This window comes from Cyprinus carpio, chromosome A6 (assembly GCF_018340385.1).
Source record: "Cyprinus carpio isolate SPL01 chromosome A6, ASM1834038v1, whole genome shotgun sequence".
Lineage (NCBI taxonomy): Eukaryota > Metazoa > Chordata > Actinopteri > Cypriniformes > Cyprinidae > Cyprinus > Cyprinus carpio.
Window position 1 is genome coordinate 28,543,772 of NC_056577.1, and position 25,721 is coordinate 28,569,492.

At 35.9% G+C, this 25,721-nt stretch overlaps 4 protein-coding genes across 5 annotated transcripts; 2 read left to right on the plus strand and 2 right to left on the minus strand.

Annotated features, from left to right (window-relative positions):
• The first annotated feature begins 4,824 nt into the window (after positions 1-4,824).
• On the plus strand, positions 4,825-8,032 carry LOC109091584 (potassium voltage-gated channel subfamily A member 10-like). The gene has a single exon (XM_019105360.2). It carries the CDS (start codon positions 4,999-5,001, stop codon positions 6,679-6,681), a length of 1,683 nt encoding a protein of 560 aa, XP_018960905.2. The 5' UTR covers positions 4,825-4,998; the 3' UTR covers positions 6,682-8,032.
• Positions 8,033-15,692: 7,660 nt separating this feature from the next.
• Positions 15,693-18,953, plus strand: LOC109091122. Its single transcript, XM_042758873.1, has 5 exons — positions 15,693-16,027; positions 16,619-17,438; positions 17,565-17,702; positions 18,043-18,113; positions 18,296-18,953. Exons 2-5 carry the CDS (start codon positions 16,628-16,630, stop codon positions 18,620-18,622), a joined length of 1,347 nt encoding a protein of 448 aa, XP_042614807.1. The 5' UTR covers positions 15,693-16,027; positions 16,619-16,627; the 3' UTR covers positions 18,623-18,953.
• A 465-nt stretch (positions 18,954-19,418) lies between these two features.
• Positions 19,419-22,806, minus strand: LOC122145355. 2 transcript variants are annotated; one of them, XM_042758875.1, is made up of 5 exons: positions 22,323-22,806; positions 21,802-22,000; positions 20,745-20,877; positions 20,479-20,601; positions 19,419-20,303 (listed from the first exon to the last, which is right to left on the minus strand). In XM_042758875.1, the coding sequence occupies exons 2-5, from the start codon at positions 21,998-22,000 to the stop codon at positions 19,826-19,828; spliced, it is 933 nt and encodes a 310-aa protein (XP_042614809.1). In that variant the 5' UTR covers positions 22,323-22,806; the 3' UTR covers positions 19,419-19,825. The 2 variants fall into 2 exon arrangements, with proteins under 2 accessions (XP_042614809.1, XP_042614808.1); XM_042758874.1 differs by having other exon boundaries at positions 21,802-22,122.
• A 241-nt stretch (positions 22,807-23,047) lies between these two features.
• rplp2 (ribosomal protein, large P2) lies at positions 23,048-25,272 on the minus strand. The gene is made up of 5 exons (XM_019105377.2): positions 25,119-25,272; positions 24,305-24,428; positions 23,964-24,012; positions 23,755-23,856; positions 23,048-23,179 (listed from the first exon to the last, which is right to left on the minus strand). The coding sequence occupies exons 2-5, from the start codon at positions 24,425-24,427 to the stop codon at positions 23,103-23,105; spliced, it is 351 nt and encodes a 116-aa protein (XP_018960922.1). The 5' UTR covers position 24,428; positions 25,119-25,272; the 3' UTR covers positions 23,048-23,102.
• Positions 25,273-25,721: the final 449 nt, after the last annotated feature.

The window sequence follows — 25,721 nt, forward strand, 5'->3', positions numbered from 1 at the left end:
CCCTGGAGATGTTGCTCTGTTTGCTTACTCAGCAGGAGCTCATATCCTTTACTCAGCGCCGTTTGCCCCGCAGAGCTCTTGCCGGCTCCAGCACCGTGGGGTCCTGCTCTGACACCCCAAAACAAAGAGACAGACAGAAAGCGAGAGAGACGCACACAGAAAGGAGAACCCGGTCTAAGGTTAAAAAGCCAAGCCAGATGCGAAAGGTAAGGTGTGTGTGTGCGTGTGTGAGCGTGTGCGTCTCTCTGATGGCAGCCGTGGGTCTCAAGTTACTCAAGAGGCATAAGATTACTGAAAGAGAGAGAGCTTAAACAGAAGACAAGGGTGTGCAGAAATCTGATTGTAACGTAGGCATAGAAGAGGAGCAAGACTAGAGAGGGACAGAGGCAAAAAGAGGAGCCCCACTCATCCTGGATCACAGCGCTCACAGAAGGACCATCCTGCCACAGAGGTTTTCCCTGGTGGGTATTTCATTGTGTTTGGTTTTAAAGATGTGCTTAAGCATGTAATTTTGGTCTTTTGGATTCTGTTTTTTAGAAAGGATATAAGTAAGAGTGTGGATCAAATGTGGATGTAAATGAAATGAATGGATATGAATGGAGCTCTTACAGAAGTTTAGAAAGCTAGACACTGTTATATGTTCTTTCTGGCAAGCCACATTTTTTCATAAAGTATGTACTGTGAAATTTGACTATTTAAGCTTTAGCTGTAATTAGCTTTAAGAATTTAGGATTGAGATGAAGATTAGAAATAGTTTGTTGTTGGATTTGATGTTGAATTTTGGAATGAATGATGGTTCAGATTGTATTAGTACATTTTGAATCTTTATTTGATTTATTATAATCACTATATTCTCAATTTCAATTTCTTCAAATATTTTAAAGGGACAGTGACCCTTTATCAGATAGATATTACCTGATTCGTATTAGCACAGAAGTTCTAAAATATACATTTTTAATTTAAAGAGATAATTACCCAAAAATGAAAATGCTGCCAATATTTATTCACCCTCATGTCTTTGCAACTTGCATGACTTGTTCTTCTGTGGAACATCAAATATTTTGAAGAATGTTTTGGAGACCATTGACACACAGGCTTGGAATGACATGAGCGTGAGTAAATGAGAGTTTTCATTTTTGGGTGAACTCTCTGTAAATGTTAAATGTTAGACCTTCTGTGCTGCTATGAATCAGGTAATATCTGACTTGTAAACTAACACAGCTATAGCATATTGTCTAATAATATTTCTGTGATGCAAGCCAGTGGAATGATTTGTGCTGATTTGTTTATATATAAAACCATATTTTCACAGAATTATGCAAACAATCTAACACATAAAGTACAAACCGTATGTAATGTGCCTTTACACATGCACGTGCCCTGAGGTGTTTGATACAAAACAATGACTTTGTACCTGTGATGCATGTGGGGAAACTTTCCCACACGTTGGTGATCAATCTTCTAGACACATGCGAGCACACACATACACACACACACAGCTGAAGGATATAGATGTCATCTCTGTCCGTGGTGCATTTTCACATCTTCAGCATTTTGCCCAGACAAAGCACTGCAGAATAAGGATGGAAGTTTCTGTCACTTGTAACTTTTGTCCATCCTGCCATCACTACATAACTGTACCCTTGCATGTGGATCTGTAAACCCTGATAATACACTGAAAAAGGTTGGGGGGGGGGGATAAATAAATAAAAACAGCATGTAACACGTTAAATGGGAAAGTTTGAAGCAGAAAAAAACGTTTTAAAAAAAAAAAAAAAAAAAAAACATTTTTTAATATTTATATTTTTATTTTATATAATATTTTTAATAATTTTAATATTTATTGAATCGTTTTTATATATATATATTTGTATGTGTGTGTGTGCATATATATATATATATATATATATATATATATATATATATATATATATATACTGTATCAGTCAAGCTTACTGTCATTAAACAGGTATAATGAGGTTAGTTTCCTTTTCTTTCACAAGGTCATTGCAGTTACAGTTGAATAATGTAGGAAATAAATATAAAGAAGTACAATAAATAATAAATAAACAAAAGGTGCAGAGTGTATGGGATACAGGTAACAAAGGCAGCAAAAAATATTACAATTGTGTAACATAAGTGTTTCTGAGAAGAGTATACTTAAAATAGAGGCAGCAGAACCACGTAAGATGCAAAATTACTAAAAACTTTTTTTTTTTTTTTTTTTATCAAATACATGTAAAGGGATAGTTCACAAAAATTTAAATCATTTAATCACCCTCAGGTTGGCCAAAACCATTTATACTTTCTTCTGTGGGACACAAAATAATATATTTTAAAGAAAGTTTGGTTCTAAAACAGATTTATCAAGATTTTCTTTTCCACAGAAGGAAGAAATTCATACAAGTTTGGAAGAACATAAATTACTAAATTACTTTTGGGTGAACTATCCCTTTAGTAAGATGCAGATATTGAGTCATACTGTATGTGGCCACTACAGCTGGGTGAATAACAATTTAAGCAGTTTGATGCTGTTATTCATCCTTGAGCACTGGTCAACTTTTTCTTAAAAATTAAACACCAGCACTGCAAACATGCACTTACCATATAAACATGGCCATCTCGCCAATGCTGTAAAAAATGTGGCCACATGAAACCCACCCATCCAACAATACTCATCTGACAATGGAAAAGATAGGCCCTGCTGTATACTAATAGGGTCAATGGAATATAACGCGGAGCGAAGGTGAGAGGTGTGCGTTACCTTCCAGTGTAGCCACACAAGATGTCATGGAGCCAGAAGCTTTTCTTTTTGGCGGCTGTGGGCTCTATGGTGTCAAGTGGTAGGGGTAGCTGTTTAAATCCTCTGTTCAGGTTATGGTTACCTGTCTCCATTAAACTCTCTGGAAAATAGAACGCTGTAGATAAGAGGCCCAAACTGGACCTTTGACCCTGAGAGGAACAGCACTGGAATCCAAAAGCTGCTTTAGTTGGATTTGGTATAAAGATGGTTGAATGTGTATATTAAAATAATTTTCTAGGTTATACATCTTAAACTGTCACAGATGCTGTTGATTAATACAGAAACTAACAACTAACCTCAAACTAACTAAAGAGCTTCAGGGCACTTAGAAGATTTCTCTTTACCAATTGGTATAAATAATTTAAGAATAATACGTTTGCATAAATTAAACTGTAACACATTGATTATAAATAACAATCATTAACATTCTAAAAAACACCATTTGCACAGACATGCCTAATGAACTATTTGGCTTCAACAATAGTTGCTACTCCACTAGAGCATAATGCGCAGGAGAGAACAATACAATGTAATTAAAATAGAAATTAATGGAGCTTTGCAATATAATAGTTTATGCTATAATAAGTATAGCACAAGATTAGTGTAATTAATAACCAATATTATCTGTGCAGATTATAACCAAAATCTTATGTGAACATGTAAAAGCTATGAACACAGTAGCTTTCACTCAATGTGTGCAAGAATAAGAGAACAGGAAGGTAACAATGTGTTGCTTACATGAAACTCAACCTAAAGGAATAACATCCATAACAGATAAACCAGAAGTTAATCTACCTAGAAGAGCCTAGTCTGATAAATAAAAGGATGACTGAACCAATTTTACAGCTCAATAAAAATAATACATTTTATATGGACGCAATTAAATTAATATGCGGCTTTTGTAATATAAATAAATACATATTATTTATTAATAATAATAAATAAAAATAAATAAATAAATAAATGCATTTTTGTTTGTAAAAACTGAATAAATGAGTCAAAATTACCGCCTGTGAACTGATGTCGCAGATGCTGTTAAAATGAGTTTAACTTATATTACACCTGGAACATAAAGTCTGAGGTCTGAATCTTTTAATATTTCCTGACTGTCTCCCAAAAATCATGCTAAATGTGTCTGTAACTGAAGACTTGTGTCTGCTTACAATTCCTGGTGTCTTTTGCTGAGCATTATTAATTCCATATGCAACAGTGGGAGTACAGCTCTATTGCTGTAAATGCTTGTACTACAATACAAAAGATGTGAATTAAAATGTGTGTGTGTGTGTGTGTGTGTGTGTGTGTGTGTGTGTGTGTGTGTGTGTGTGTGTGTGTGTGTGTGTGTGTGTGTGTGTGTGTGTGTGTGTGTGTGTGTGTGTGTGTGTGTGTGTGTGTGTGTGTGTCGCTACAAGAGGCCATAAGGGAGAAATGATGATAAAGTGCAGTTCTCAGCTCTTAAGCACACTTGGCAGCAGATAGAGAGGAGCTGGATTCATTCTCATCTCCATTGAATTGTTCTTTTGGGTTAAATATTTTAAGTGAACTGGTTGATTTGTTAACACATCAGACATATTTGATGACTGTTAAATTCAGTCAAATTTCAGTGTGTTCCTTATACAAAGCTATCATACAGAATCAGAAGACTTGGAATATAGCACATCTTTCATTGTATTTTAATAATAGTTTTGAAACCCTTGAAAAGAAGGTCCTACAGGTTTGAAACAACAAAAAGGTGAATAAATAATAACACTCTTCATTTTTGATTGAACTAATCCCTAACCTATAATGTGCATGCTTCATTTTGAATGGACTGCAGCTGTGGGCATCACGTTAGCCTAGATTTTATTGTTCGAGTAAAATAATTGAGCCTAAAAATAAAATCTCTGTTCCTTTTCCATTGTCTTGTGGTAGAGTTTATATTACTTTATACTGCTTTAATTGTTTCCTAGCCTAACTAAGGTGCAACCTTACCTTCCATGCAGTAACACAACTGTTTTGTTCCCTTTGTCTTTATCTGCAGATCAGGTGACAGTATCTTGGGATTCTGCTCTCTGCTGCAGAACCAGCCTGAATCTTCTCTGATCTCTTCACGCTTTGTGGTGCAGAGTGGTCTGGCTGGCCTGTGCTTTTGGCTGCCTGTCTGTCATTTCATCCTGGGTTAGGAGCCTGAGCTTAGCCCCAGGGAGGGGAGGGAGGTCATGGAGGTTCCTCTGGTCAACTTTGAGAACCTGGATGACATCGGAATCAATTTTGGAGACCCGAGTGACTCAGGATATCCAACCTCACCCACCTCAGATGCCCCGGAACCAAACCAGGGGACCCATGGCATAAACTCAATCACACACTCACCTCAGAGAGGAAGACAGCCGAGGCACTCACTGGCCTCTCCACCAACACTCAGCAAGAAAGGAACATCAAGCTGCAACAGCCTGATTTCCAACTGGAAGTTTCTGATGAGCAGCGAGGGCAGTCCCAATGAGGCTCTGCTAGGAAAAGTAGCCAAGGATAGTTGTGAGGACTATTTCGCTGAAAAGGAGAAATTCGAGGAGGGTGAACAAAAAGTGGTTATCAATGTCTCAGGGATGATGTATGAGACAACACTTAAAACTTTGAATCAGTTCCCAGATACCTTGCTGGGAGACCCCATGAGAAGGATTGACTACTTTGACCCCATGAGGAATGAGTATTTCTTTGATCGCAACCGCCCCAGCTTCGATGGAATCTTGTATTTCTATCAGTCCGGAGGTAAGATTCGGAGGCCAGCAAACGTGCCATTGGATGTGTTTGCTGATGAGATAGTGTTCTATCGACTGGGGCATGAGGTCATGGAACAGTTCAAGGAAGATGAAGGTTTCATCAAAGACCCTGAGCCTCAACTCCCAACCATTGAGATTCACCGTCAATTTTGGCTGCTCTTTGAGTACCCAGAGAGCTCCAGTGCTGCCAGGTCAGTGGCCGTAGTGTCTGTTTTTGTCATCACTATATCTATTTGTATCTTCTGCCTGGAGACGCTCCCGGAATTCCGTGATGAGCGTGAATTTATGCCTGCTTTATTCAACTTAACCCGTGACGCCAATGGAACGCTTCTATCCCCTACTCCTCATCCTAAGGCCTTGCTCTCTGTCTTTACTGACCCCTTCTTTGTGGTGGAGACCATCTGTATCATTTGGTTCTGTTTTGAGCTTGGAGTACGTTTCATAGTGTGCCCCAGCAAGAGCGAGTTTTTCAGCAATATCATGAATTTCATTGACATTGTGTCCATTATGCCCTACTTCATAACCGTCATAACGGAACTGATGGCCGCCCACGACAAAGACCCCGCCGCCAACCAGAACATGTCTCTGGCTACGCTACGTGTCATCCGATTAGTGCGCGTCTTCAGGATTTTCAAGCTGTCCCGCCATTCTAAGGGCCTCCAGATTCTAGGTCAAACCCTGAAGGCCAGCTTGAGGGAGCTGGGCTTGCTTATTTTCTTCCTCTTCATTGGCGTCATCCTCTTCTCCAGTGCCATTTACTTTGCTGAGGTTGACGAACCTGATACTCAGTTCGTGAGCATCCCGGAAGGATTCTGGTGGGCTGTGGTCACAATGACGACGGTTGGCTATGGTGACATGTGCCCTATCACATTGGGAGGAAAGATGGTTGGGATTCTCTGTGCCATCGCTGGCGTACTGACCATTGCACTTCCCGTTCCTGTCATCGTCTCCAACTTCAACTACTTCTACCACCGTGGAACAGAGCAGGCTGAGAAACAGATGATTGAGGCTGCTGCTGAGGCTGCTGCAAATCAGCAAAGCAGTTCTGAAGAGAAGTATGAAAGCAATTACTCGCTGGACAAGAGCAATGGGAATTGGCAGACAGGGAAAAATGGCATGCTATAAGGATTGGTATATTTCTCATGACTAGCAATAATGACTGTACAACAATGCACTTAGAAACACTCAGTTTTATGGTTTGACAACTGCTTAATTTAGATTTCTACATATGTACCTAATGCTATGCATATACCAACAGTACCTTTGCAGAATGTGCTGTTTCAAATGGAGACCTTAAACAGGATGCTGTTTTAGCCAAAGGCTGCTAAAAACACTTTTGATGGATGACTATAAAACCTCAGAAGCACTATTTACTAAAAGGAAGCAAAATATTGTAAGGAACATCCCTTTAAGGCTTTACAATAATACAACCTGAAATGCACTGAACTGAAAAAAGGAATATGAAACACAGAAGAAAAAAAAGTACTCATGTCATCATTTGTGAGGCAAACGGCTACATTTGACTGAGGTCAAAACAAGCATTCAATTAATCGTGATTAAGTGCCTGTGTTGCCGAATCCCTTAAAATAATGCAGAGGAATCATGAATCTACACTCTGAGCATCCACCCTTTGCTGATGTTGTCGTTCCTTTAGAGATTTGCACTGACATCACCTTTTGTCCCTGCTGCTTGTGAGAGAAAAAGCTTATGCCAAACTGTTATCCATCTTTCAATGTCACCGAATGTCTCCTCTAACAGAACCTGGTAGGTGTCATACATAATCAGGACTGTTTGGAATTTAAAAACAGTATCCGACGCATGCAAGTATGTTATATTTGGATGACCCACCGTGCTGTGGCATCATCTGCTTGCTGCTCGTCCCAAATTTCCTCTGGTGTTTCTATTCTTGTCAACATACACACAGAATGAGATTCTAGAACTCTATATTTAGGGTTCATTCTATGCTGAGTGAGTTCAAGTTTTGGGACACACCTTTGCTTGGCAATTTCAGTCAAATATATTAGTTTCACATCATATCTTGTCACTTGTTGACCGAATATATATGAAAGTATTGATGATAACTAGTAGGATCCACAGCACTTACTTCTTTACCTAAAGGCATCACTGGTCTACTATCACCCTTACTCATTATGCACATGGATATGTATGGCTGGAAAACACACAAGAATTTAAGCATGCATGTATATGAGTTAGCCATTCAAAATGTATACTTGTCGGTCAAATGGAGCACACATTAAAAAAAAGCTTTTAATAACAAATTGTTAAAAATAACAAGTGTTATTTAGAAGCAGATTTCCATGTATCACACTAATTTATGCTGACTTGACAAGCCAATGAAGGCAGAGAGCATGATCGCACAGTGCACATACTGAATAGTGAAACAAATTTGCGATCAACCAGTGCAAAAGATTGCACAGATTGCAGCAAATATATAATCTAATCCAGCCTAATGACTTAATTGTAAATGTTTGCAACATCAAGACGATTCTTGTGGATTTATCTTATAAACAGAACAGGAAGAATCATTATCTTACAAGCATATTAGTAACATTCATAAGTATATGAAAACAATTACACAAAGTTTTTGTCATTCAATCATGCAAATGAGCACTCATGTCTGTCTTTGCCCATGATTGTAATAGATGGCTCTTTCACTTATGAGATGATGTCTTTTAGAGGAGTACAATTTCTGTCTTTGGAATAAGAGTAAGACATGTTATGCTCATCACATAAATCACATAAATCACACGAATCACATTTTAAATTTTTTAGTGATTTCACTATGCTTACAAAAATCTGTCTCTCCATAACTTGATGCTTCTTTATTGAAGGCATTCCCTAGAGAATATTTCCTGCTTTATTCAAATGTAAAAATTGCACATTTGCATGTTTTTGTAAAAAGCAAAGTTGAAAAAATATAGAGAACAAATGTTTCCAAAGCAAATTTTGATTGTAGCATTTCAGCACTGACTAAAACAAACCAATACAGCACTTTTCAGGGAAGCTGAAATAAGTTTTCCAATAAGCTTGAAAATGAACTTATGCCAGCAGGTAACATTGCATTTTTCAGACACTAATGTACAATTCCAATATAGAACTTAAAATGCTTTTTATCATGCTGTTGTACATTTTAAAAGATGCATGAAAACATTGATATTAAAGAATATGATAAAATGACCATGCTCTGACTAGAGGTAGAAATATAATATTTAAATCAACCCTCCATTGTGTCAATGGAAAAACTTTAAGTATATTTCCTTGTGCATGCATTTTATGTCATAGTATGGTGTAATATCAATAGTAATATTGAAAGTCATTGTTCAATAAATCCTGAGAGTCTATTTTGATTTTTTACAATTATCCCACTGACGAGGGTGATAATGCCAGTGTTATGTGGTCATTATGGCATTTAGCATCTCATGAATGTATGCTATGGCTATATGATAGAAATCTTGATTGTTTAAGCACTATATTTTATTCATGATATTCTGAGTGCCTTTTATTAAATATATATTACATTTATTGGCTCCATCTTTGTGTGATTTGACAAAGACTCACACATTCTCATTTTATGATTTTGTGGCGACCAAACACAAAATCAAATATGCTTATTGTAATAAAATGAAACAAAAATGTCCTTAAAATAAAACAATGAAGACCAAAAAATTTTGCTTGCTTCAAACATTTGCTTCTGTTTTTAATTCACTGCACTTTTTTTCACATTTCAAGTGTAAAAAAGTAATTTTAATAAAAAAAATTACAAAATCCCCTTCACTAATATTGGCACCCTTGGTAAATATGAGCAAATGTGGATGTGAAAATAAATCTACATTGTTTATCTCTTTGATCTTTCATTCAAAAAAAAAAATAAAAAAAAATTCTAACCTTTAATTGAAGTAAAACAATTGAAAGTGGGGGAACTCACATTATGAAATAAATGTCTTTCCCCAATGCATGTTGGCCACAGTTATTGGCACCCCTACAAATTCATATGAGTAAAATATCTCTCAAGTATATTCCCATACATATTTACATTTTTTAGCACACCAGACCAGGGTGACTAGGAGCATGAAATTGTCCAGCCATGACTTCCAATTTTTCTTTTCAATCTATTTCATGTCAACAACAAAAGATATTACTAGTGTGCTCTTTAAAAATTGTTAAGCCCATTCATTTTGCTATACTAACTATGTGCACATATACAGATATACATATTAGCATTTAGCAATGTTTCTTCCCAGAAAAAGACCTGCAACCAATTTTTACCCATAAGTTCTGAATCACTGCTGTCATTACAAAATGTTCATCTCATCTGTGGATTTGCACTATTATTACTCATAAATCACGATTTCAACTCTCAGTATTTGAGAGAGTGGCAGTGAATAGTTCATAAGGTATAAGTATCAGTATTAAAGAGGTTAAAAGGTTCGTCTCAGGTCACTGAGATAAGTGAGAGAGCACCTATGATTTGTTGGCACGACCTGTGGAGATTTTCGGGGACGGAGTCTAAACAGTGCAAGATCCCACAATGAGAGCACATTAATCTTTAAGGCCATTTTGTTTGTGTATGTGTGCGTGCATTAATGTTTCAGAGCTCACCGCCTATGTGGACCAGGTTGTTATAGTGTCTATGTAAAGTGTGCAGATGCAGCAGGCATTTTAAGTTGGTCATTCCTCAGTGATCTCAATGTCTTTCCTCACTTTCATCAACTGCTCTGAATTGCCAACTTAAAGTCAATATTAAATCAAAATTTTGGGCTTGATCTTATACCAAATTTTGCCCCGATACCAATTTTACATTGCATATTTATCTATTTATTCGGTTGAGCTATGATCTAAAACATACACTGGAAAAAAAATGGTGTAGAAACTATTTTCACTCTGAAAAATTGCTAGTAAAATTCACACAGAAATAATTATAAAGAAATTGAAAGTAACACATTTAATTAAATGTCAAATATTTTAAGTAGAATGCAATAGTATTTCTTGTAAAACACTCCAATAATACCTGTCCTGTTGAAAACATCAAAAAATCTAATTTTACAGTGTAGATCAAAATATTTACACATCGATGGAAAAAAAAAGAAAAAGAAGATAACCACTCATGAATATACACTATTTTAATTGCACTGAATTAGTATTTTGTTCTGATTGCTTTGTCTGTACGGTTATGTCAAGACATGATTGATTTCAGTCACTTGACAGGCAGTCATAAGAAGCACTCTTGTCTAGAGGTGAGAGTTGAGACACTAAAATATTGAGCAGTGAGACAGCAAAGTAACCAAATACTGAACTATGTATATAGTATGTAAGAGAACACTGTTAGTGTTTTGTGGTTATGTAAGAGGAATGCTAGGTATTATATGACTGTCATTTGAGTGGTGTCATTTCTGAAGTATGATATCTCAATATTTGTTTGTCGTAAAAATATAGTTTGTTAGATGTGAGAACACATGGTTTCCAAAGCAATTATATAGTTTGAAAATATATTTTAGTATATGTTCATTTAAACAAATAGTTTATTATGTGTATGATCAAACAAGAAAACAAAATCGTGAAAAAATCCTTTGTGTAAAAAAAATGTGAAAACACTTTTTCTTTTGGAATGCTATGCATTGCATTTTATATAATTGAACAATATATTTTAAATAAACAGTAATAATTAAATATACTTAAAATATACATTAGAAACTCCTCAGCAGTTACCGGTCACACCACAGTCCAGACTAGGTGCCTAATAATGTGTCCTTAATTTTATCTGCTTTTATCTCTAGAACCTGACACTATGCTGATAACCCCTGATTGGACCAATTAGGAGATTGGGGAAAGAAAAATCACACAAAGCCAGCAATTGCCTTAATACCCTGGAGATACCCTCAATCTCATATATACTTAACTGGTCAGGTGCACGGTAAGGTCAAACAGGGTATGGAGATAGACGTGTTATAAACAATTAATGACCAGTCATTTGGTTCTAGTCTTGCACTGTTTAGGCCGTTCAGGACTCTCTAGCTCTGCGGCTGGAAAACGTTCCGCAAGTTAAAACTGGGTAAGACTGATTACATCTACAACAGGCAGAGAGTGAAAGAAACTGACCCCTATAACCCGAGCGTGACTCGATTTGTACTTTCACGCAATCGTGATTACTGCGGTAACTTTAGTATGCAGACCAGACGATATCTGAGGTGATTGCAGTTTCAATCAAAGAAAGGTGACACTTACTAATTTGGGGATTATGGTTACTTACAAGTCTCCAGCATTTTCACTAAAAATCTGAATTTATTTGACGCAACTTAAAACTATCAGCCTTGCATTTACTGTGACTTTGTTTTTTGTTTTTTGTTTTTGGTTATGTTGTGCTTTGCAATGCCAAAGTCATGGGTTCAGTTCCCACACGTTCATTAAAAAGCATACTGTCACTGTGGCGGTATTCTTTCCAAAAGTACTATGTACACTTACTAATATGTACCATTTAAGGTAAATAAGGTACAAACGTGTAAAATGTAAAATATATATATATATAACTTCCCTTAGCACTTCCCGCCGCCATTTTGAAGTGTGTTCCACTTAGTCAAGGGATGAGGGAAGTTTACATGGGCTGCCTCCGAAAACTTAGGCAAGTGACTTGCTGCCCCGGTGCCAAATCAGGCAATGACTTTGCAGGCAGTATTTCTGCACGAAGGCACCTCATGAAACTGATTTTGGACAGGCTTCTGAGTAATGGTTTAATGATGTACAGCAAAATATAGAGAGTTTTGGTGATAACTAAGTGGATATTTAATTACTGCAATATTAATTTCTCGCTAGAAATTACATAAAAAGTGGAAAACATTGATCAAAAACATACACACAAACTGACCACCGACCGCAACTTTCAGACGCCATCTTTATTTTTTGGCTTAACTGTCACAGAATGGAAGGCACAGGATTGTGGGATATCAAAGGCAGCGAAGATGAATCAGCCAGATGAAGGCATCTCAGGAGACAAGAACTGGTTTTCGGATGCAGCCACGGACATACCTTCGACCCCTCGATTTTGACCAAGGGAGCGAGTCTGCTTCATATGCACACTTCAGGCCGCTCTAAAGACCACAATGCAACATGCGTGTCTAAAAGTGAACTGGAACGCAGATACTGTCTTTCGCTAGCATCACCTGCAGTTCAGTCAAACTCAGGTCCGATCGAAAGTTTAGTGTACTGTATTTAATATGACGTCCTGTAGATTATAAAATGTATCATTACAGCGCACAAATGCATCGGTATTGGCACGTATTCTGCTTTAACATAGTCGCTGTCTCAGACAAAATTCAAAGTTATTCTGACATACAAAGAACTGACCTAAAGTTACCTCTTTCACACGTATACATCTGAGTGCACACACGCAATGCATTTGCCTCCTTATACAGTTCATGGTTTGCCTCCATGAGAACGTCATTAGCACAAAATAAATAGAAAGTTGAGCCACACCCATTCTACTCCAGTTAGTCTACAAAATACAGACTTTTCCCATAAATTTGTTATTTATTTTCTTTTGAAATTTGAGTTATGCTACCTATGTCGTGATATTACACGCAGCTTATCCTGATATCTTGAGAAAGAAGTTAATTTCCTCAGACCAGTGTGGCACACAAACACGGGTCGATCACCCAGTTATGATAGACTATAGACTGTTGTAAATAATCTGTAACATGACTTTGGGAATATCCTCTACACGTGCTGAACTTGCTGGTTCTCCCTTGCTCTTATCTCAATTAAGCTGTAAAACAGCTAATGAATGTTAGTCATCCCATGAGGGATTTCCCTTGTTGCTTCACGTCTGTCCCTCTAACTCTCTATTACCCAGCTTTGTTACACCCTCTTCATTTATTATTTACATAATGTTTTGGTCTCACTCAATAATTCAAAATAGTCACATGATGTCTAATAACTGGAGTAAAGTTCAGAATAAAATAAATATTGTATATTACTATGAACACACTCTCATGGTTGACTTGACAGTGACCTGAAGAACATGCTATGTATATAAAATATTATAAATGGGTGAATAAAATAGTGAAAGCATATAAAATAAATGGCTAATGAACTTTCCCTTAAACATCCATACCAATTTTATCCTAAACTACCCACATAATTTGACAGCTACCAACATACACAAACACTGCCTTAAAAAATATATTGAATACTACTCTGTGGTTTTTAATGTTTGCTTCATTAAGGCATATCAAAGAAACAGATTCAGTACATAGCAGTTGCATGTTAAGCTATGAAAACCTTTACAGAGGAGTTTAAAGAAAAACATTAGTAAGCATGTGTATTTTTAGAAGCAATATGCAGCAAACATTAATCATCTGTCTGAGAACATATGTACGTTTGGAAGGTGAGCTTCCTGCCAGATGTGCATTGTTAACCAAGAAGGATATATCTTCTTTATGTTCCTATATGTCCTTGCCTGGAGACTGAAACCTCCAAATCACAAATGCACTGTGTGTAGAATAATGAGAATAGATGCTTCTCTGTTTGCAATCACACTCCATTCAGTTTGAGGGGAACATTCCTTACTTGAAGCCCAAACTGACAATAGTTTTCATGTTCTGCCCTTCAAATAGACTGTCATATTTATATAAAAAAAAAAAAACATTTTATATAAAATCTAGCTGACACCAGAATTTGCATTAGATCAGCCCTCATACCTGTTTGTCTCAATAGCTCAATAAGGGACATTTCAAACATTTTTTTCAATAGCTCAATAAGGGACATTTTTTGTGCTCTGAACAATAGATGAAAGCACATTTCAGTTATTAATCATGAATCAAAATCACATCTTTCCAAATAATATGGAAAGAGGAAATTCCTTATACAATGCTGTCTTAAATGCATGGTGGATTTCCCATAAACCACATCACTTGAAAGCCAGGCCTGATTTGCTGATTGCTTAGTGTCGCAATTACTGCCTGACAGTAATAAAACGTCTGTCCCCTGAATTATGTGTATGACATAAGACATATATCCAAAACTGGAAGGCTTTAAATGTGCGTGCAGTAATGCAAGCGTCATTCAGTGAAAACAAGGTGACAAGTCAATCATCTGCCTTCCAGGAAACTGTCTACTGTCTACTGTCTACAACTGTCCTTCTGATGACCTCTAGTGGCCATAATATTGAACTGTTCAGTTTAAATGGACCACAGAGAAAATACACCAGAGATGCGTTACTTAATTCATTTTACGTATATGAAAATTATGTGATATGCAGAAAAATAAATCAAGACAGAATGGCACTATATATTTACAGGATATGGCATATGTAAGCCATACAGTAAGTACTGCTATGAAAAAGTGTATCTGTCATCATTTACTGGATACCAGTGTAATGTACACCTACACTGTCTGGTAAAAGCAATCACCTTGATACTCTTGTATTCTTGTAATCATCTGTATAGACCTATGTACTCCCACAGCATATTTTAAAGTAAGAAAGTAAGTATCTGCATAAATGCATTCAGGCAGCTACTATATGAATACAGTAAATATGAAACATTAGTACCTGACCATATGTCTCTTTATTATTTCAGTCAATAACGAAATAATGAAAGTAAATAGACTAAATGTCCTTTTATGGTGAAAAGCAGGCAGTAACCCACAAAAGAACGCTGCTAACAATGGTTTGACTTTAAATGGGTTTTCCCTCGGTCTCATTTTAATGCAAAACACGTGACATGATGTATTGAGGTAAGTCACTGTGGTCAAATGAAGTCTTCTACATGTGAAGTCCAAACTGTTACTGATGGGTATATATATATTCTATCTTTAAAATCATGCTAAATGTATGTCATTTAACTTTTTCCCTGATTTTTCTCAGCTTGCATTTTAGTGAAATATAATTCCCAGAAAATATCTTTATATCGCAACACCTGAATTTTTGCATACCCACTTGTCTTGACTTGATTTCATTTCCATTATGCACCAGACTTTCCATGTCTTATCTTAGACCTACACAAAATGGAGGGTTCGGGAATTTCTTAGACTCATCTCTTAGAGCATGCGGTAAATGGCTTACTGGCTGCAGAATGATGCAATCACCTCTTCGTGTCACATATATGCATTTAAGCCAAACTATGACTTGGGAAAAAACAAATGAATAATTATTTTTGCACAGCTCAGTTTTAACTACTTCTATTCAAATGAACGATTTTAAAATATTTTGTTGTGCCATTTCCTTATTCTTCTTAACATGGAGAGAAAACTGCGTCGAAGCAGTAAACATTATCACCTGACAAGCCTTTTCCCAGACTACCTGGATGACGTCATCCCCTGTTACCGCGCCTGCCGCTGATAGTTGCTTCCAAAACAGGAGTCTTGAACTTCGCCTCCGCGTCCAAGGTTCCTCAAAAACTTTGCACAAATAGTCCTTCACCACTGGAGATTGGACCAACAACGAAGTGAACGAGAAATAGTAAGACAAAGTCAATGGTTAATTCGAACATTTCAATACATTCGAGTAACGTTCGTATTGTATGTCCCTTTGTGTTTGTTTGTGCTTTCGCTGTTAGCTGAATAGACGCGACCGTTACCATGGTATTTAAAACGATTTTAAGATCGACACTTCTTAAAGGGATAATTACATATATATTTTTTTTAATATAGCAGATATAGATGTATGCATACGCGCGTGTGTATAACACAAAAGGGGATTTGATACAATAAAAATGAATGGTGACTTTCTGCCTCAGTAATGAGTAGCGATTAATCGGACGACATTTGGCTGATTTTAGCATTGGACGATTAGCTTTAATTTACTTTTTCTCTTTTTTGTTTTTCATTAGTCAGTTTTGATTAAAATATTTTGTAAAATAAGTGTTGATTTGCAGTTCAGCAATTTTGCATGTTTTCTCTCTCTCTCTCTCTCTCTATGTGTGTGTGTGTATGTATATATATATATATGCATTATATTAGCCATGATCCCTGCTCAATAGATATCAGCATTGGAGATTAAAAACCCATATTAGTCAACCGCTAATACAAATGTTGATGTATTTCTTTGCAGTATGACAGCATGGCATCCATTTCGACTGACCAGAATACACAGCCCACCCCTCAGCTTCTGTCAGTCGGAGAAAAGGATAAGAAACGGCTGCTGGAGGTGTATGTGAAGCGAAGTCTCAGCCTTAACGATGGATCACAATGTCCTCTGAGACAGGAGCAAAGATCACGCAAATGGGTTGCCATCACAGAGCCGAAGACAAGACATCGCAAACATTCCAGCGATACTTCTCTGAACTTGACTTCACAAGCCTCCATCTCAGATGAGGACGTTAGATATGAGCCCGTCGTTGAAACACAACTGGATGAAAAGGAGACGTCGTCTGAGAAGAAATCCAAAAAGTGGAGCATTAAAGGGAGTCTGCGCCGCAATGACAGTTCTAATGCATCGCAAAAGTCCAATAACAAACCCAAGTGGTTTCAACGTTTGGATAAGGGCAAGGAGGGAAGCATTGATGCTTTACCTCCCCAAACAAGTACAGTTACTCCTGGAGATATGCATTCAAATGTGCTAGATAATGTGGAGACTGCTACGGTGGAAAGGAAGGGCAAAGAAGGCAAGAAGACAAAGAAACCCACCGTATGGAAAAGTTTCTTGAGCTGGTTTTCCAAAGGAAACAGTGAAAAAGAACAAGATCATCAGAGAACCGATGAACAGCTACCTCCTTCCCAACACTCAACACCCCAAATCTCTTGTTTGCCTTTAGCTGACACCCTATCAAAAAGTGATGTCAACCTGCGACGTTCAAAGTCTTCGAAAAAGAAATTGTTGCACAGGAGATCATTAAAATGCAGGCAAAGTGGAGATATGTCCACTGAAAAATGTATGTATCTCAGGTCTTCTCCATGTATGTGCAATTTTATTATGCATGTTATTTGTATTAGGTTGACATTTGCATATATTGGAAAAAAGAAGTTTTCCAAAGAAGTTTGATTTTTTTTTTTTACAGCTGTTGAGAAAGTGGAACCCACTGACTCATACTATGAGAAAATGTCAGAGGAACTGGAGAAAATTGTGCATGAAGTGAAAGACAGTCCAGCAGATGACAATGCCACTTTCCAAATAACAGACCAGAATGGTGTAAATGGTGAGTGTTTTTACAATAGACAATTTGCATGATGCAAAAGAGGTGGGTTACATATTACATAGACAGAACACCACAAACCAGTATAGGGTTCAACTAGTTTTGTCTCAAGTTTACAAAGGAGAACAATTCATCGTGACCATGAAAGACAAAAATTCTCTGAAGTGCCATAAAGATTCCATTATTTTAATAAGAATTATCCTTTAGTTATGAACTTGCCCTCTGCTTTCTCACATCTTGTTCTCCATTCTGCAGATTGTCTTGCAATTTTTCTTGTTGCTCAAAGCACAAATGATGCATTCTATAATATTTGCTATTTTTTCTATCATATTTCTCCAATTAGTCTCAAAAGAAGACATTATAAAGAGAATCACAGAACTTATAAAACAGGAAGGAGACTTAATACATAAAAAGGTAAGTGTGTCCCATTCCTTCTGACATCACTAAATATTGCTGAGACATTTTATTAGTAATGCAGATGTTTGGCTCAGTTTCAAACATTTATGAAAAAAGTATTTCCGTTCCTATCAATGTGTTATTTAAAGGAGATTCACACAGGTTTTTTTTTATCACTAATGTTTTCTGATCTCCCCCAGATGCAAAAGAACAGCACTGTGAGCAATTATCTGGATGGATTCACCTATGGATTGTTCCAGCAAATGGCTGATCAATATGTTCAGTCAGAAGTTCCCAATAAGAAAACCCAACTGCCTGTCGTGGCACCAGAGCTGGTGAAGTTCGCCTTCACTCTGGACTTCACAGCCAGAGTGGCTAATCTACACCACCAAGCCACAGGCCAAATCATGGGCTTCGGGAACCAGTATCTCCAAGATCGCTTCACTCACATGAGTGAGAGCCATCCGCATCTCTCTGACTTTAAAGCAGAGGATTGGGAAAACACAACTCTGAGCAAGAATTCTTAAGCTTGTAGAAGCGCAAGCTTCTAGTTGACCGTGAGCTTGAAAGTTTTACTGCTGGATTTATTTGAAATGTAACAACACAAAACGAGCCATAATGAAGGCTTTTAAAATAGGATTTGTTTTTTCATTTTGCACAATAACACACACCAGAAAGAACAGAGTTGATAATATCATACAAATTTATAAATTAATGTGAAATGTTATGTAGTTTTACATCATAAAAACCCTGAATGAAGTAAGAGAAATCTTAATATGAATTTATTGTTGACAAATTCTGATGTATTTGCACAAATGCAATCATTATTTTTTATCTCTATTTTATAAGCTTTACTCACCAAGCATATATATATATATATATATATATATATATATATATATATATATATATATATATATATATATATATATATATATAATTTTGTAACTGTATATGCAGGCATATGCAGAATGTTTACTTAATAAATATTAAATATATTGAATACATTGTTTTGTGTTGTCAATTATTTCTTCCTTCTAAAATTAAATTAAAATTATGTAAAATTGTGATTTTAAAAAAAATTATCTAATTGTTACATTATTTATGTAAAATATTTATATACCAAATAATGATCAATTTGAATTATTCAAAAATGTTAAAAATGAGCATAGCAAATTTAGTTCTGAATGACAAAAACAGTCAATATTATTACAGCCAACTATTGACTGATGTAGTTTCATGCTGATTTGTGCAATGTAATTTTCATTGCTCTATTTGATCCATTCTTTTTTTTTTTTTATAAACAATATGCAAAGGCTGTCAAAAGTTCAACTTGATAATGCATTTATTAGATTATTACAGAATTACATAAAACAGAATATCACTGTGGCTTGTTTATTACATTTTTACTAAATTCTTACTACATTTGTCATTATGTGATTTTAGTTTCTTACTGGATTTTTTTTTTATTATTATTATTATTTCGATATAGATTTAGTTTTAGTAGCTTAAATACTTCAACTGATTTTCAGTTCATTCCCAAAGCAACATTTCTCATTTTAATTTTTTAAGTTTATCTAATATTCATATTTTATTTCAATTCAATTTCAATTTCCAAGTAATTATTACAACAACACTGATATGTACAGTATACACTGCCATATTGAGAGTATTGTCCAAATATTCTACTCTTCTACAGTAGAGACTTTTGTCTGCAGTATAACAGTCATTCAGTCTTCCTCTTGTACATCCATGTAAGAAATAAAAGGAGAGGAGAGATTCTCATCTGCTTCTGTGTTTAGTAATAAACTTCCCTCACAATCTAGTGTGTCCTTCTGAAGCTGTAGTGGTTCGGGATGGCTGTCCATTTCTAACTCCACATTGAGCTGCAAGAGGAAGGCTAAAGATTGTGCCTCTGCATCTGTAAGGATGCTATCTGTCTTTTTGCAGAAGCTGCTGGATCCGGTGAGCTGGAAACAGAGGAGAGATCGTCGTCTACACCAGAGAGGCTGAGTCTGGCTCCTGCGCTCCAGCTGCTTCTTTGAGGTTGAAGTGGAGAGACGGCGTGGCAGGAAACGCAAAGCACGAGAAAGTAAAGGAAAAGAGAAACAGGGAAGGAAAGTAAAAGGAAGAGATGGGAAACAGGACCAGGGTGCAAGAAACCAAGAAAGCATGGGGACCAAAGGTAGAATTTGCAAAAGCAGGAATCTGGAAAAAATTCAGGAACATCTAATAATGGTAGTTCAAAGTCTATAATCTAAATATGCATTCACATTGGTCTTAATTTAGAAATAATGTCATATAAGTTAAATGGGCTGCTAATATAATTTCATGTTAATTAAAAGTCAATTATGTATGCAAAACTTTGCTCTACTAGTTTTACCTGTTCGGCATAAGTCCTCTCAAGTGCGCAAAGACTAACTGCAGATGTGCGATTACTTCCTGTTTGAATTCCCTGCCTGCATTCAGAGCCAGGTGGGGAATTTTCTTCACCCAGCACAAAAATCTGTTTGGAGTCCAAACACATGCAAAAAACAAAAACAAAAAAAACAAATGACAATAGGTGCTTACATTTTTTTTTTTGTTATGTACTGATATGATACACAGACATGAGGAACACAAACAACACATTTAGACTAAAGATCTGACCTATAGATGAATGAGATGACAGTTGTGGCAGGCAGAGTGAATGGCAGTAGGGTGAAGGATATGAGACGACACGCTAGGGTGTTTTTATGAAATGTCCAGATGCCAAACTGCTCAGCTAAGTTGCAAAGCAAAGCTGAAGAGAGAGAGAGATTTCATTTTAGCAAGTGCATTTTTACATGTATAGTACAGTGCAAACATGAAAGCAATGTATAAAAGCATAATTCTGATAATTATTATATTATTTTTAATCACTGCGCATTAGACTGTATAATGTACATCTACTGTACATCTACAGCTGGCCCAAAAAGGATTCAGACACTTAAGTCACACACAGTGTAAAAAAAACTGTTTCATCAAATAATATCAAACCAATTGTAATCTGCAAACAAATGCTGCTATATAGCTTTTCAAAGAAATAATGTTTCTGGGCCATCATTGCAATAAAAGGCTGAATTTATTTGATCAAACATACAGTAAAACAATAATAATGTGAAATGTTATTACAATGTAAAATAACTGTTTTCTATTTGAATGTATTTAAAATGTACTTTATTCCTGTGATGCAAAAGTTCATTTTCAGCGTCATTACTCCAGTATAAAGTGTCAGATGATCCTTCAGAAAACATGCTAATATACTGACTTTCTGCTCCAGATACATTTCTCATGATGTTGAAAACAGTTGTGCTGCCTGTTTCATATTTTTGTGGAATCTGTGATGCATTGTTTTATTCAAAAGAACACCATTTATTTGAAATTATAAATAAATTATAAATGCCTTTACTGTCACTTTTGATCAATATAATGCAATCTACTGAATTTATATTTTTCTTTGTCATACTTAAGTCATGAACAACTTCTACCACAAAAACATGCCTGATATGATCCTTCTGTAGAGCAGGTGGGATATCATATAAGGGACGTAATGAGAGTAAGAGTGATGGAGGGCTGTCCGCTTGCCCTCATAAAGCGCTGATGCAAGGTTTTCCACTAGAATCACCAGTGAAAACTGGAAGTGCATTGAATCTGGATTGATCGTGTATATTATTGGGCTACTCACCTCTTTGTATCCATGCTGGCAGGCTGATATACAGTAACTGCTCCAGTGAGTTCAGGTTCCAGGGTAGATCATCAAGCCCATGATAGTACTCTTTTGGTAATTCAGTATCCGCTTTTTCTTCAAAATGCTCTGCTTTGTCCCACAATTTCTCTTCTTCTTCATTTATCTTATTTTCTCTCACTTCTTGTGTTCTCCTCATCTTCATGTGCTCAGTTGATTGTGTTAGATCATGATGATAAAAAAGGAGCAGTTTATTGAATAGTCTTTGTTGCGTATGTTTCAATGCGTCTGACCAGCACAAATCCAGCAGGTTTTCTTATACTACAAGCAATAGCAATGGAAAATTACTGCTTCAAAACAACATCCCATGACGTTAAAGACCTTGAAGTGGCTGGTAGATTATATCATTGTAGCTAGTGGATTGCAAGCATGTTGTCTATTATAATGACCAACAACCTAAAATATTCCAAACTTAAAGAGACAGTTGACCCCAAAAATGAAAATTGTAATCATTTACTCACCCTGAAGTTGTTCCCAACCTGTATGAGTTTCGTTCTTCTTTTGAACACAGAAGATATTCTGAAGAATGTTGGTTACCAAACAGTTGTTGGTAACCACTGACTTCAAAATATCTTTTTGTGTTCACCAGAAGAAAGAGAAGAAGCCCTACTAAAACCCTGGTTTACGCTGAGCAGTGAATTAAGATCAAGCTTATTTTAGAGAGTGACAGCAGGCAGTCGGCATGACGAGGCATTGCCAGTTTATGCTATTTTGCCACCTGGACCTATTTTTATACACCACAGACTGGTGATTGATGGCTGTAATGATGCAATTGACTTCTGACCAACACATGCTCAGGGCTTTTGCCAGGCACTCATTGTGATTTTCAAACCTCCTCTAAGCAACATGTTGTCCCATTTTATAAAAGTCACCTTCTTCTAAAGACTGAATTAATATTTTTTCTCTTATCCCAGTTTTTTGTGCAGAGGTAGCTTTAAATTATCATGAAGTGCTTGATTGTTAAGAAACGACAATTGGCTCAGCCAATGCTATGACTTTGGAGCAGAACCTTTTTTTTTCTCCAAAATTATTGTTATTGAAGGCCATTTCCATAGTGTAAAACAATTAAAAGCAATTCCAACTTGACATTTGACTTTTTAATTGTGAATTCTCGCAACATGCCTTTATATTACAAATAAATAAACAGAATTTACCATTTTCCAGACAAATAATCATAAAAGGCATCTTTAAACACAAACATTTTCCTTTTTTATTGTATTTTTACAGGTACAAAAGAAAGATTAATCAAAGAGGCCAAAGCCCATGTCTTCATCAGACTCCTCAGATTCTTCCTTCTTCTCTTCCTTTTTCTCTTCCGCTGAAAAGTAAACATGCAAATGTGAAATCACAATTACACGCTTGCTTCAAACACAATCAGCCTGCCTATAATTAAAGTTTGGACTGCTGAAGGAATGTTACGATCTGATCAGATCCATTACAAACCAATCAGTGTGACATTCAGCTACTACTGAAAAACAGGTCATTCACACCAGGAAATAACTCCAAAAATTGTGCAAGGGGACATTTAGCTAACTGGAAAACTAAACAATGATACTGAATTAAAAATATACATATTTTTCAGTAGAACTTGTCATCAACCTTGAATAAAATGGAATGAGGCAGTGCTATTTTTTATCATTAGATACTATTATAGTTTTATTAGTTTTTATATTTGCTGTTTTTTATGTTAGTTAAAATTTTATTCATTTTGATGTGTATTTGTCTTTTTTTTTAATGTCAGTTTTAGCTTTAGTTATTTTAGTAAATCAAGTTAAACTAAATGAAAATGAGAATTTTTTTAGTTTTTTTGGTTTTACTTTTTTTTTTTTTTTTTTTTTTAACGATTTAAGTTTTCTATAACAACCTTGGTAGCAGGTTAACTAAAGTACCCACCTGCAGGTGCTTCCCCAGCAGGAGCGGCCCCACCACCACCAGCAGCAGCGGCAGAGACCGCCACCGCACCACCCGCTGGAACGGAGGCCAACTTAGAGAGGCCTGTGGGAAAACAAAAGTAAAACAACAAAGTGAGACTTATGAAGAACTCATAGCTCACATGATTTAAATATTATGTAGGTCAAACTGTAAAGGCAATGCAGCCTTACCGGCATTCATGACTTCATTGATGTCTTTGCCATTCAGTTCACTGATGACCTGTTGAGTAACAACAAAAACAGCGAGGTTGACTCATTTGGGGAATTAGCTGCATTATGTGAGCATCCATCTTACTGATTAAGAACAAGGAAACAAGGGCAACAGAGCTGCATGCGCAAAACCATCAGAACTATATTGCATTCCTTATAATAACTAATAATATTAATAGAATATACCCAAGATATTTATTTAATATGGTTAATGGTTGTAAGGCAGAAAAATTTAACTTTAAAACAACTGTTAAAAAAAAGATTGAAGATTTAAAAACAGGTTTACTCGACCCAGGATCCACCTTGTTAAGACGCTCATCATCAGCCTCGATCCCAACACTCCCCAGGATGTTCTTGATGTCTTTGGCAGATGGGTTGCTGTTGCCACCCAGAACAGCCAACAGGTAAGCGGCCACGTAACGCATTCTAGAAAAGAAGATTAATGGGTTTGTTTAGTTATCTTCCATTCATATGATCTGAAGAATTTTGATGAAATATATAATAATATTGACAAAAAATATTATAATTTTTTATACATGTTAAAACATGTTTAAAATGTAAATATTTATAATATTAAATTATATTATAATAACATTTTATTTAATATTTAAATATATACCAAAAGCAGCTCCAATAGGTGAAAAAACTCAAGACTGTCTAAATTGGTCTCACTAAGAATACTATATTTAAAAAAAAAAAAAAAAAAAGTTTTAACCTAAGATATCAATTGAACTAATAAATTATGAAAGAGATTGAAAGTAACTCTCCAAATCAGGACTGAGCTTCACATCAAGCAGCTGATTAGGTTTATCAAGCGTGTGCTTTGTTAAGGGTTAGAGACCTTTACATTTTAAAATGTAAATCAAATAAACAGAACATGTTTCAGCCCCTCACGACTTATTCTGTTATTAATAATATTTATTTCCTGCCATATTTCTATTCTGGAGCGCGAGGACACAAAATGGAGTATGGCAATATCACATTGCATGTGCTTACAGAAGGGGAAATACAGCGGAGTTTTCATCACACATACTACCTAAACATACTTTGACCATTTAAACATATAAACGACACGTCAGAGCGAGATTTAGAGGTAAAATGTCAATAAAAACATACTTTAAGTCTGCGAAAGACACGAAACGTCGGTCACGCTGCAATTTCCGGAAAAGAGAGGACGAGTAGAGGGAAAGAGCTGAAGAACGTCGCAGTATGCGATGATCTGATTGGCTGCATCATGCGTCCTGTCAAAATGGCAAACATTGATTGGCTGCTATTTTTTCCTCGTTCATGGCGTGCTGTCAATGAGTGTGACAGCCATGATTTACTTATAATGTTGACCAAACTTCACATTCATAAGTGTAAATTTACCAACAACAAACCCAAGTTTATGGTTTTGTTGACTGAAATATGTATATATATATATATATTGACAACATCAGAGACACTTTGAAGAAGAAAGCTATAAGTACTTTGAAAGCTTATTAACTTTATAATATATATATTTTTTATTTTTATATATATGTAGCCTATACGTGTATGTATGTATATCTTGTATTGTAATACTTACCTCCCCCTGGCAACTTTTATTTGTTGTAATTTTTTTTTTAATCTAATAATTTTTTTATTATTATTTTCCTTTTCTTCTTTTTGAATTTTGTTTCTTGATAAAATATTGTGCTATTGTTCGAGTAAAATTAAAAAAAAAATAAAAAAAATAAA